This window comes from Taudactylus pleione, unplaced genomic scaffold (genome assembly GCF_031769625.1).
Source record: "Taudactylus pleione unplaced genomic scaffold, aTauple2 ptg000110l, whole genome shotgun sequence".
NCBI lineage: Eukaryota > Metazoa > Chordata > Amphibia > Anura > Myobatrachidae > Taudactylus > Taudactylus pleione.
The window spans coordinates 571,498-585,037 of NW_028284512.1; the positions used below are offsets into that span (position 1 = coordinate 571,498).

At 44.4% G+C, this 13,540-nt stretch overlaps 1 protein-coding gene across 3 annotated transcripts in view; it reads left to right on the forward strand.

Annotated features, from left to right (window-relative positions):
- ADGRD2 (adhesion G protein-coupled receptor D2) overlaps positions 1 to 13,540 on the forward strand; it is a 374,363-nt gene that overhangs the window by 261,793 nt on the left and 99,030 nt on the right. For 2 of the 3 annotated variants that reach the window (XM_088471093.1, XM_088471092.1), the window contains exon 26: positions 3,756 to 3,786. The exons of the other annotated variant lie outside the window; for it this stretch is intronic. In XM_088471093.1, coding sequence (XP_088327219.1) covers positions 3,756 to 3,786 — 31 coding nt within the window. The remainder of the gene's footprint in view (positions 1 to 3,755; positions 3,787 to 13,540) is intronic. 3 annotated transcript variants of the gene reach the window in all.

The window sequence follows — 13,540 nt, forward strand, 5'->3', positions numbered from 1 at the left end:
TCCACCGATTCCTCACCCTCTTCAGTGTGTACATCCTCATCCTTACAGAGTATTAATTCGTCCCCGCTGGAACCACAGGTCCCTCTGTACGTTCTGGAGGCTGGTCTCCCTGGAAGAGTTGATAATTCATTTTATGAACATCATCTTCTCCACATTTTGTGGAAGCAACCTCCTACGCCTTTCGCTGACAAGGTTCCCGGCTGCACTAAACACTCTTTCGGAGTACACACTGGAGGGGGGGCAACTCAGGTAAAATAGAGCCAGTTTGTACAGGGACCTCCAAATTGCTTCTTTTTCCTGCCAGTACAGGTACGGACTGTCTGACATGCCTACTTGGATGCTGTCACCGATGTAATCCTTTAACAGACAGACGCACGCTTGTCACTGCTGCTTTGAGGATGCAAGTGCGGCTACAGCCCACACAATTCACAAAGACAGAAAAAAGAAGAAGAATATTTTTATTGTTTGTGTAGCACACTTTGAGGGTGTCACCACCCTTTAACAGACAGACAAACGCATGCTTGTCGCTGCTGCTTTGAGGATGCAAGTGCGGCTACAGCCCACACAATTCACAAAGACAGAAAAAAAAAGAACAATATTTTTATTGTTTGTGTAGCACACTTTGAGCGTGTCACCACCCTTTAACAGACAGACGCACACTTGTCGCTGCTGCTTTAAGGATGCAGGTGCGGCTACAGCCCACACATTTCACAAAGACCGAAAAAAAAAGAACAATATTTTTATTGTTTGTGTAGCACACTTTGAGGGTGTCACCACCCTTTAACAGACAGATGCACGCTTGTCGCTGCTTTGAGGACAGTATCATATGCAGTGACAGTAGACTTGTCAGAAATTGTTGGCACGTCCTTCAGTCCGGACCAGATGTCCAAACCAGCCCTTGACTTATGACACAGGTGCACGCTTGGCGCTGCTACTATGTTGATGCACGTGCGGCTTCATCGCACACAAGTCACAAACACATTAAAAAAATAGTTTTTATTTTTTGGAGCACTTTGAGGGTTACACCACCCTTTAACAGACAGACGCACGCTTGTCGCTGCTGCTTTAAGGATGCAGGTGCGGCTACAGCCCACACATTTCACAAAGACAGAAAAAAAAAGAACAATATTTTAATTGTTTGTGTAGCACACTTTGAGGGTGTCACCACCCTTTAACAGACAGATGCACGCTTGTCGCTGCTGCTTTAAGGATGCAGGTGCGGCTACAGCTCACACATTTTACAAAGACCGAAAAAAAAGAACAATATTTTTATTGTTTGTGTAGCACACTTTGAGGGTGTCACCATCCTTTAACAGACAGACGCACGCTTGTCGCTGCTGCTTTGAGGATGCAGGTGGAATCTAGACGGGATTTGGAACCGGGGACACACTACCTCCATCAATTGTCTAAATCCCACTGCACTAATGGCGGATACCGGACACACGTCTAACACCAACATAGCAGTCAAGGCCTCAGTTATACGTTTTACTTCAGGATGACTGCTGTCGTACTTCATCCTCATCGCTAGGGACTGTTGGAGGGTCAATTGTTTAGTAAAAGTAGTTATGTTCCTACTTCCTCTCTGGGATGATGAACAACTCCCAGCAGCAGCAATAGCACTAGGAGGAAGTGGTTCTTGATCTTTCCCTATTTTATTTTTATCGGAGAAAGTTTGGTCCTCCATTTATGTTATATTGATATATACGTGTGGCTAAAGCGCACACAAACACAGAAAATATTTTTTTATTTTTGCTGGAGAGTAGTGCACTTTGTGGGTTACACCACCCTTTAAGAAATGAGCCAGCCGGCTCTTTACTTATGGGACACAGGCGCACGCTTGGCGCTGCTCCTTTGTTGATGCACGTGCAGCCACAGTGCACACAAGTCACAAACACAGAAAATATTTTTTTTTTGGTTTGGAGTGTACTTTGGGGGTTACAGCACCCAGCCAGCCGGCCCTTTACTTATGACACAGGCGCACGCTTTGCACTACTTTGTTGATGCACGTGCGGCTACTGCGCACACAATTCACAAACAGAAAATATATAATTTTTTGGTTTGGACTGGAGTGTACTTTGGGGGTTACAGCACCCTTTAATGGTCAAGCCAGCCGGCCCTTTACTTATGACACAGGCGCACGCTTGGCACTACTTTGTTGATGCACGTGCGGCTACTGCGCACACAATTCACAAACACAGAAAATATATTATTTTTTTAGCACTTGGGGGGAGCACCCCTGATGGACAGAGCACCCCCTGGACAACACTACAGCACCCCTTTAGGACTGGGACACTGCACAGGACTTTGGAGTGGACACAGCCCCTATGGAGAACTGACTGCACAACACAGTCCAGCCAGCCCCTATGGACTTTGAAGTAGTGGACACAGCCCCTATTAACAACAGCAGCACAGCACAACACAGCCAGCCCCTATGGACTTTGAAGTAGTGGACAACAGCAGCACAGCGCAGCACAGCACAGCACAACACTACTCTGCACTACACTACACTATACTACACAGCCCAGCCAGCCCTAACTCCCACCCTCCCTCTTCACTGTCCACAGCCGAGTGAGAAAATGGCGCCGACGCGGGTACCTTATATAGGATCCAAAACCCGCGAGACTCGGAAGGCAGGATGATGACGTTTTGCCTCGATTTCAGATCCGAGTCAGGCGGGAAAAGTCGAGCCTGACTCGGATCTGCCTCGGATCGGGGGGGCTCGGGGGGGTTCGGATTTCAGAAATCCGAACCCGCTCACCCCTAGTAGATACACCCATGTCTACTAATGGTTCCTATCACTCCATACTGTGCCAACCACAGTTGCTGGAGAAATATGGTTCTTCATGCTCATTCCCATAAACAACATTTACTGTATTTGGAGGTGGATTGCTGGCAGTATCATTGTTATTTACCCAGGTTAAGAGTCTGATTTACAAATAATTTATTTAAGGCACTTATACATAACATTTTAATAAATTTGACTATTTGTGCTATAAACGCCATGTGATGATATAAAAACAATCTGAGTAATATTTACCATTTAAGATATTAAGGGGTCTATTTACTAAGCAGTGTTAGAAGAAGTAAAAAGTGAAGAGTGAAAAGTGATAAGGTGCCAGCCAATTAGCTCCTGACTGCCATCTCACAGGCTGTGTTTGAAAAATGACAGTTGAGAGCTGATTGGCTGGCACCTTATCACTTTTCACTCTTCACTTTTCACTTCTCCTAACATTGCTTAGTAAATAGACCCTTAAATCATGATTACATTGAAAAAAAGTGTTATGTGCTGTAATAAAGAAACATTTAGACATTCTTTTACATTTTCATGATATTGCTCTTTACAGTTTATGTAACAGAAGTATTTATAAGTTTTGTGGTTTTGTCATCTCTTTTACCTATTACAATCTAAAACAAAGGATTTCCGTAGATTTTTTTCCTTGCTAGATGTATATAAAGCAGCTTATTTTGCTTTGAGAATAATCACAAAGCAGGCCCTAGCCAGTAATAGTTAACACTGTAGAACTTATAGATGTCAGTGTGTGTTATGTCAACCTTCTAATTCTTCCATAGGTTGAATAAAGATTTTCCACATTGAATATTTGGTTTTATTGTCTGAGTCTATTTCCAACTGAAAACAAAAAACATATGTACTATGGTAATAACTGTAGAAGTAACTTGTGTAGAGTTTCTCTCTTTACAAGAAAACATTCTGTGTTGACTATTGAAATGTGTTTTTCTTTTTGCTTTTCTCGCAGGCTGTAGAACTCACCTCGTTCAAAACATCAGGTACTGTCTGTTTCTTTTCAATCTGGACAATGTTGGTTTCATTGCAATGTACAATTTACCATACTAAGTAACAGATAAGTCTGTGATGGCTTTTATCATCTAGGTCTGACCCTTTAAAAATTACAATTTGGGCCAAAAATAGTGTGGTTTATTAAATGACACTGCTTGCAATGGATTTTTCACGATACCGTATTACAGGAATTATTCACCATTATTTGTGAAAGGTCAATTGAATGCAATTAATGATATTGACAAACATGATGCTAAAATGCAGTAAAGGATAGGACAAGTGTGAGAGAGAGGAAAGCCTTGTGCGCAGGGCCGGACTGCTCATCTGGCACTTCTGGCAAATGTCAGAATGGCAGATGGCCAGATGGGCCGGTCCGGCGTCAAAACCCGGCCTAGCAGCTCCACCCCCCGGCACTGCTCGGTCGGGGATACTGAAAGACGGGGGCGTACCACGAGGTCAGGCTCCTATGATTCGCAGCATGCCCCCCGTGAGGTGAGGCTGAACCCTTCTGAGGCGGATAGCTAAATAATTGAATAAAATTTAATAAAATATTAAGAATAAAAGACTTACAAACATACCTGCCTTGCTACTCTACCGGGAATCGCCGCGAGGCTCCCGAAAATCGGGTGGTGTTTTCAGCCACTCACGACAGTGGGCAAGTCTCCCAGCCACAGTTGCCCTCTCACCAAGTGGGTGGTCCAGGTGGCCAATGACCCGATGGGCACTGAATTACATTATTGAAGCATTATTAATTAGGGGTTGGGGCCAAGTTAATGCAATCACATCATCACGCTCACCGACCCATCCACTTTGCCCCCCACTTAGCCAACTGGAAAGTATGCTTACAAACCAAGAGATATATGGCAGCTTCATGATTAGAGCACCTTAAAAATACAAACTCTCACTAAGGGGCCTATTTATAAGTGCTTTTTTTTACCCCTGAAAATCATGTGCCAGTGGCAGATCCCGCATGAATTAAGTATACCTGCTATCTTTCAAAAGCTGAATGCAAGAGATACTGTATCAGATATATATTCTGTGTTCAACTAAATAACTCATTACATGTTGCAGTCCTCCCACTGTGATCTTGGGCAGAAAGCTTACAGGACTAGGCCCCAATTGGTAACGCAATCTGCAGATGACTTTAGCCGCTGTAGACTAAGAGCCACAGTTTTGCCAGAAGGACTTTGGGATGAATGCACAAATGCCCAGTACAGACATTTCTTTCACCACTGTAATAAGGAAGCAGTGAATTAGTTTTTTAATGGGGCAAAGTAATTGCAGAGACAGTCTTCTATCACATGTGCTGTCCTGGCATGACTTAAGTGATAGATGATTAATGAATTTGTTATCACTGTGAATAGTAGCGATAACAGATGTCAATTAATTTTGCTAAAATATGTAGTTTTGTCACGACCAGGGTCTCTCGGCATGGTAGTCGACGGTTAATACCTGTGAGGACACTATGGCGAGGGGCGTCTGGCGGTGGCGGTGGTGCCTGGCGAAGAGCATTGGCTGTGCGTGGTTCTGTGGGGGCATACTGTCACTCTGGTCTGGTTAGGCCTGGGGGTGCTTCCGTTCCGTTCTGGCATGGGCGCCGCCATCTTATCTCTGGTCAGGTGACCTAGTTGCCCTATCCTGTTGTGTCACATGCTCCTCTCTGACCATTCACAGCTGAGCACTGGGGATTTAAGGGAGTTCAGAGCTCCCTTGCATTGCCAGTGCAACGTGTTTCTCTGCGAGAGCTGAGAGAGAGTGTTCCTGTGCTTAAACCTGTCTATTGGATTCATTGCCTAAGCCTGCTTTTCCTAACCTGCTCCAAACCCTGCTGGATTCCCCTACCTCCTCCATATACCTTCCTACCTGCCTGAGTACCTGAACCTGCTGTTTCTCTGCATCTTGTTTCATTTCATTCCTAGCTGGACTTCACTACCTCTGTCTGCATCAGCTACAACTCACCAAACCTGCATTCACTTACAGCTCATCAAGCCTGCATTCTGTTTTAGCTCACCATACTTATACTGGACTGTTCTGCCTGTCACTACCTGGACATTTGTTCATTAACCTTCACAACAGTTATCAAGTGCACTTTAGTGCTATACCTGGACTTTTGTTTGCCACTCCCATGTCTTCTCAGTCCCTTATTAAAAACCCCACTTTTTCATTTAAGTCTGCTCCTGTGTCTGCTTCTATCACCACCCCGGGTCCACAACAAATTCAGAACCTCACAAGTTTAATATATTGGATTATTATGAAATGGAGCCAATCTACATGCAGACCTCTGTAGGAGCTGAACATGGGGAAAAGATTAAGGAGTATTTCAGTAGGGGCCACTCCAAAATATTGCAATGGGACCCATAAATCTGGCTATGCCCCTGACCCGCTAGTACTATCCTAGTTAATGGTATGCCCCATAGTAGTGCCCCAGTTCATTCTATGCCCCGTAGTAGTTTCCTAGTTCACAATATGCCACATTGTAGTCCTACCAGTACACATTATGCCACACAGTGCCCCTAATTCACATTATGCCATACAGTGTCCCCTATACATATTATATCACATTAAAGTGTTCTCAGTTTATAATGCCACAATGCAGTGCCTCCAGATCATATTATGTCACATTGTAGTGCCCCCATTTCATGTTATGCCACACTGTAGTGCTCACAGTTCACACAGTGCAGCAATTCAGTGCCCCAATTTATATTATGCAACATCAGTGCCCACAGTTCATAATATGTCATACTATATTGCCTCCAGTTCATATTGTGCCACATTACAGTGCCACAGTTCATACTATATAACATTTCAATACCCTCCAGTTCATATTATACCACATTAAAATGCCTAGTTCAGATTATGCAACCTTACAGGCCCCTCTTACCATTATAGCATACACTATACACACCATTCACTGAAAATGGAATGTCACTCCATTTAGGCCTGGCAACAGGTCAGACCCAGTTACTTAGCAGGGAATTCTGGGAACTTAGTGGACAACTATATGATCTGTGTCTTCGAGGACCCCTACGCCTCTGGGACCCATAGCAATGGGACTCCCTGCACCCACTATAGCTACTCTCATACATTGGTATATATATATATATTTCATAGCATTTTCTCATAGCATTATGACTAAAATAAATTACATTTTAAAACTATCCCAATCTTTCCTCACTCTGACCTGGCATTCTCATGTCAAAAAATTATTACAATACTTATCACAGTGGATATAGTGGGACATACTTGACGACGTCTGTATGCAATATATTGTTACTAAACTGCAGCAGTTGTTTACTTTTTATTTTTTGGGATTTTGGAGCATTCTTGAAAAACTGTTTTTGGATAATCGGTGGCATAAATGTTTTTATTTCTAAATTAATGTAGGGTGTGTATATCGACTCTCCATTCCATATTATGTACATTATAAATCACATCACGCCTTGCTATCAAACAGCAAAAGGCTGCTTAAGTGTAGGAAAAAAGCTGAAATATCGAAGCAGAGCATTCTTTATTAGAAAATGTAAAAGTTTTTTTTCAAGCTCCTGTTATCATGCCTTTGAATTTGTTGCCACTATTTCTGTTATCTCTGCTACTGCAAGTCAAACACTCAGATAAAGTGCACACTGTAGTGCCCCTAGTTCACGTTATGCCACATAGTACCCAGTTCACATAATGCCACCCAGTACCCATTTCACATTGCCATTGTTCCCTACAGTTCACATTATGCCACACAGTGACCAAGCTCACATTATGCATCTCCACTGCTACTCGTTTCCCTGTGATCTCAGAGCTTGGAACCTGCTAGCTGCAGCAAGATCCTCTTTGCCCCTCCCACTCAGGTCCTACCTGGACATGATGATAATGTTGCCTGTTATGACATCATTTGTTGTAACCTGCGCCCTGTTCCATCATGGGTCACCCCATTGTTAATCCGGTATTGGTAATTGGATGCCATTATCCATTATTCCAATACACTTTGGTCATAGGTAGGGATGGATTAAGAGGTGAGGGGGTCCGTTCATTCTCCATGCTCCCCTTCTCTTGTCTGCACATGTTCCAGAGTCTTCTGATCTCTAAGATGTCACAATGTCAACATGGTCAAAATGTCAACAGTGAACATGTCAACATTCACAAGAAAATTTTATGTTGACATGCCAAATGTGAACTTGCACAGTGTTTGCATTATGACCATGTCGACATTGTGCATGTCAAAACGTTGACGTTCTGAACGTTGACATCACACCCCTCATGCTACCATGGTACTCAATAAATACTAAAAGAGGTAATAAATGTAAAGTTTCAATTCATGAGATAACATTCCGTTTAGAGAAGAGCAATGAAATACTGTTGCTGCAACTGTTGCCACCAGTCCTTCAATGTCATCTACTAAAGGTGATGCTCAAGGACATAGAGGGTCTAAGCCAGGGCATCTAAAATCAAATAAACAATATACAGTGCTAAAGAAAAAACATCTAATAAAGGGAAAGTGTGGTGCAGAAAAACAGAATTGCCAACATACCATTCACCACATGCAGTGGCAAGGAAATGCTTATTTATGAGTGGTGGTTCTGCAAGTGTCAGTGAGGCATCTTCCTCTGACGATGCAAGACCTTATCACTCAGAGTGTAGAAGCAGTGTAAAAAATCCCCCAGAAATTTCACAAATCCCTGAGGAGAGTCTAAGGGCCTCATTCAGAGGTGGTCGGAGGATGCAAGCGGTCGCTCAGAAACTAGGGTAGGGTCTCACTTGTTGTAAGCCCCGGAGAGCTTGTGGCTCTGTCAGAGCCGGAAGCTCTCCACTGACATCACTACTGATGTCAGTGGGGCCACCCCCAAACGGTAGGCGTTCCCATGGGAATGCCTCCGTTTGGACTGCCACCCCCCCGGCCCGCCTTCCAAACGGGGCGAGCTGTCAATCAACATCGACAGCTCGCCCCCTTTGGAAAGAGACCTGCTACGACCAGCGCTGTCGGTCGTAACGGGTCTCATGCATGTGCATGAGGGAGCCGGCTCCCTCGTGCGCATGCGCACTGGCAAAACATCGAGGCAGTCGTAGACCGTATGGCCGCCTCTGAATAAGGTCCTAAGTGTGTTCATGAGTGTGATGTGTGAGCCTGACCTTTCTGATACTGTTGAACTCACAGAGAAGCCGCCTTCCACCAATTCTGCTCCCTCTGCAAATGTTGAGACGAGCAGCACAAATATAGCTTTTGACATAGAAATTGAGGATGTCATCGAGGAAGTGCAAGAGGATGAGGGGGATATTTGTGGAGCTGACGCCTGTGCTAATGATGTTGATGATTGAGGATGTTGCTTTTGTAAGTCAGGCACCAGTGGAAGCAGCTCTTGATAAGAGGAAGACCAAAGTCATGCCTGGGCATAGGACCAACAAATGCACCTCTTATGTGTGGAATTATTTTTACCCAAATCCTGACAACAATTGACAAACCATCTGTGGCATTTGTAAAACCATGATAAGTAGAGGTAGGGACGTTAACCATCTAGGAACCTCCTTCCTGTTACGTAATTTGCAGCGAACTCATGAAAAGTTTTCGACAACATCAGAAACTGGTGCTAAAAAAATAAGACCAAGCAGTCCAGCATCAGTTAGCTACCTTCTCTCAAGTTCAACTAGATTCCTGCACCTGCAATCTCTACCATCAACACCTTCATCCTCAATATCCACAGTATTGATCAGAGGTAGTCCTGCATCCAGATTATTAAGACTAGGTGACTCCTTCCCTATTCAGGATTCCTCAGAAGAATCCTTCAGCACTAGGCCTGCTGCTGTTGAGGATGGATCCTCATCCCAGAAAGGGACCAAGAAGACTACTATTTTAAAAAAACAACTGACTGTGAAACAATCCTTTACAAAGGGAAGCAAGTATGACAGCTCTCACCGAGTCACAAATTTGAATATTGAAAACAATATTGTGAGCTGTGAGGTGATCAAAATTACTGGAAATTTATGTTATTGAGGTTAATAATACTTTAGGAACAAAAAAGGCAAAAATTATGTGATTTTTGCTTTTTTTTGGAAAAAAATCCAAAACCAAAACCAGTCCCGGCGTTTTGGCAAAACCAAAAGAGCCCAATGAATTAGAACCAGAACCAGCAAAAATGGTCTGGCACACATCTCTAGATGATACAAATTTATATGTTTGTAATCCATTATTTTAGGAGATCTTGTAAATTCCTTGATTTTATAATTACAATCTGTATTCAGTAAATAAAAAATAACCACTGTTGAGCTATATAGCCTTATAATATTGGTAGCTTCAGTAGCCCATAAGTAATTTGAATCTATTATTATTGTTATTTTTTATTTAAAAGGTGACACAATGTGTCAAGGGGGTAACATAAAAACATTCCAAAATAAAGTAACAGAGCAAAAGTATAATAAATAACAGTGATTTATAGAATAGGTAACGAGCGCACTGAAAAAGTACATGAGAAACGCAATGGCGAAGAGACTGCATAGCACACTTCATTCTGTTGCCTGATGGGCACCATGCTGGAAGAGCAGCTTAGGGACAGGTAGGGTAAGCGTCAGCTTCCTGGACTGTTCCCGATTATAACGGCAAACACCAATACTCATAAAGGAGCTTTAACATTATCAATCTTCTTCCCTATTTCTCTTCCCCTTTTTTCTTCCATTCTTTCTGCAACTCTATCTGACTGCAATCTATTCTACTTATGTTACCTGTATACTATTTATCTGTGTATATTGTTTTTTTGCTTTTGTTTTCATTTAATTATACTTTTATTTTTACTTTCATTTTATTTTACATTAACCCATTATTCGCATCTAATGTGTACATTCATATACTGTTCTCTTCACCCATAGTATAATTTACGTAGTTTGCTTGTTCTGTATTCTATATATCTCTACACAATATTTTGAACTGAACTGCAGTATAACACAATTCAGGTGCAAAGGTTTCTTTATACATACCATAACAAATAACAGGTAACCAATGGGTAGGGTAACTCAGTGCTGCTGGAAGGATCATGCAGTTGTGAGTTCATGGGCGGAAGGGGGTCAGTTTAGCATGTATCTAACATATGGAGGAGCAAACAGTGCCACTGACAGGTTAAAAGGAGACAAAAGGACACTGGTGTCACTAGGGGGTGCGGGCCGCACTGGCTGACACCATCCGAGGGAGTGACCAAAATAGCAGAGCTGCTCTGCTATTTTTGTGTTACCCCGTCGGATGGTGTCATCGTGAAGCCAGCAGAGAGGCAGGGGAAAGACTGTGGGCTGCCCTGTGCCGAGAACGGGGGGCGGTAATGCTCCCAAAATTGGAGCACATAAGGGACTTTGGCTTTGCGGGTCGATGCCACGCCCCTTCCCATGAAGCCATGCCCTTCCCACAAAGAACTCAATTCAGCCACACCGGGTGTCACCCAGCTGATGCCTCTGCAAAAGGACAGAGCCCTGGTGACGAGGATAGTGCCAGGGTGAGGGTAAAAGGGAAGGAAGGCCCTGCTTATGGGATGCTTTCATACTACTAGGAAGTAGTGAACAGTTGGACAGTGAACTTGGAAGGATACATAGTGGAGGGGTTGAAGAGATGTCTGGCAAGTTTTGAGTGTCTTAAGGAGGTGATTAAAACTGAGAAGACTGGTTTAAAGTTTGTCTAGGCAGGGGAGCGCGTTCCAGAGGAGTGGTTTACAGTGGGAAAAATCGTGGATGCGAGCGTGAGAGGAAGTGACCAGGATGGTTATAGGAGTAGTGGAAAGAGCGGGAGGGAGTGTGGAAGGAGCTGAGGTTGGAGGTCTGTGTTGTTCAGTCTTCTTAGCACTCTCTGTATTCGTGTCTTTCAAAACATTCTCAAGAATCATTAATAATTACTAATATGCTAGTTTACTGGACCAGGGTCACCACTGGATGCCCCCCCCCCACCTGCTCGGTCTCGCTCCGTCCCGAACCACCCAATGTTACTTCGTCTTACTCCCTCCCCACTCCCATACTTATCATACAGTAATAGCTAGGTCACCTCAGTCTCTGCCCCTCACCAGGGTAGGATTAAGGCTTGTGGGGGCCCTGGGGCAACTAAATTGTGGGGGCCCCCACCAAGCCACATGCAGCCTACCCCTACCCCCCCACGTGTGTGTTAAACACGCACACACACATATATATATATATATATAATATATATGTAGCAAATGTATATATTCATACCTCCCAACAGTCCTGCATTCAGCGGGACAGTCACGTTTTTCTGGGACTGTCCCGCTGTCCCACCCGCGGGCCGCAGTGTACCGCAGTGGGGAAGGAGTTGGGGAGAGCATATACTGTATCGATGCTCTGCATAGCAGAGCAGCGGGTGTGCCGAAGGTGAACAGATGCCGGGCACATGTGCACGGCATCTCTGCACCAGTGACATTAAAAGGGGGTTGCTGCGAGACTCCACCCCATTTTCATTAAGCCCCACACATTTCAGATAAGCCCACCCCCTTTCTTCAGCAATCTCAAAAGCTGGGAGGTATGTATATTATATATAATATATTAGGGGTGAGCGGGTTCGGATTTCTGAAATCCGAGCCCCCCCGATCCGAGGCAGATCCAAGTCAGGCTCGACTTTTCCCGCCTGACTCGGATCTGAAATAGAGGCAAAACGTCATCATCCCGCCTTCCGAGTCTCGCGGGTTTTGGAGCCTATATAAGCTACCCGCGTTGGCGCCATTTTTTCACTCGGCTGTGGACAGTGAAGAGGGAGGGTGGGAGTTAGGGCTGGCTGGGCTGTGTAGTGTAGTGCAGAGTAGTGTTGTGCTGTGCTGTGCTGCTGTTGTCCACTACTTCAAAGTCCATAGGGGCTGGCTGTGTTGTGCTGTGCTGCTGTTGTTAATAGGGGCTGTGTCCACTACTTCAAAGTCCATAGGGGCTGGCTGGACTGTGTTGTGCAGTCAGTTCTCCATAGGGGCTGTGTCCACTCCAAAGTCCTGTGCAGTGTCCCAGTCCTAAAGGGGTGCTGTAGTGTTGTCCAGGGGGTGCCCTGTCCATCAGGGGTGCTCCCCCCAAGTGCTAAAAAAAATTATATTTTTTGTGTGTTTGTGAATTGTGTGCGCAGTAGCCGCACGTGCATCAACAAAGTAGTGCCAAGCGTGCGCCTGTGTCATAAGTAAAGGGCCGGCTGGCTTGACCGTTAAAGGTTGCTGTAACCCCCAAAGTACACTCCAGTCCAAACCAAAAAAAAAATTATTTTCTGTGTTTGTGAATTGTGTGCGCAGTAGCCGCACGTGCATCAACAAAGTAGTGCCAAGCGTGCCCCTGTGTCATAAGTAAAGGGCCGGCTGGCTTGACCGTTAAAGGTTGCTGTAACCCCCAAAGTACACTCCAGTCCAAACCAAAAAAAAATTTATTTTCTGTGTTTGTGAATTGTGTGCGCAGTAGCCGCATGTGCATCAACAAAGTAGTGCCAAGCGTGCGCCTGTGTCATAAGTAAAGGGCCGGCTGGCTTGACCGTTAAAGGGTGCTGTAACCCCCAAAGTACACTCCAGTCCAAACCAAAAAAATATATATTTTCTGTGTTTGTGAATTGTGTGCGCAGTAGCCGCACGTGCATCAACAAAGTAGTGCCAAGCGTGCGCCTGTGTCATAAGTAAAGGGCCGGCTGGCTTGACCGTTAAAGGGTGCTGTAACCCCCAAAGTACACTCCAGTCCAAACCAAAAAAATATATATTTTCTGTTTGTGAATTGTGTGCGCAGTAGCCGCACGTGCATCAACAAAGTAGTGCCAAA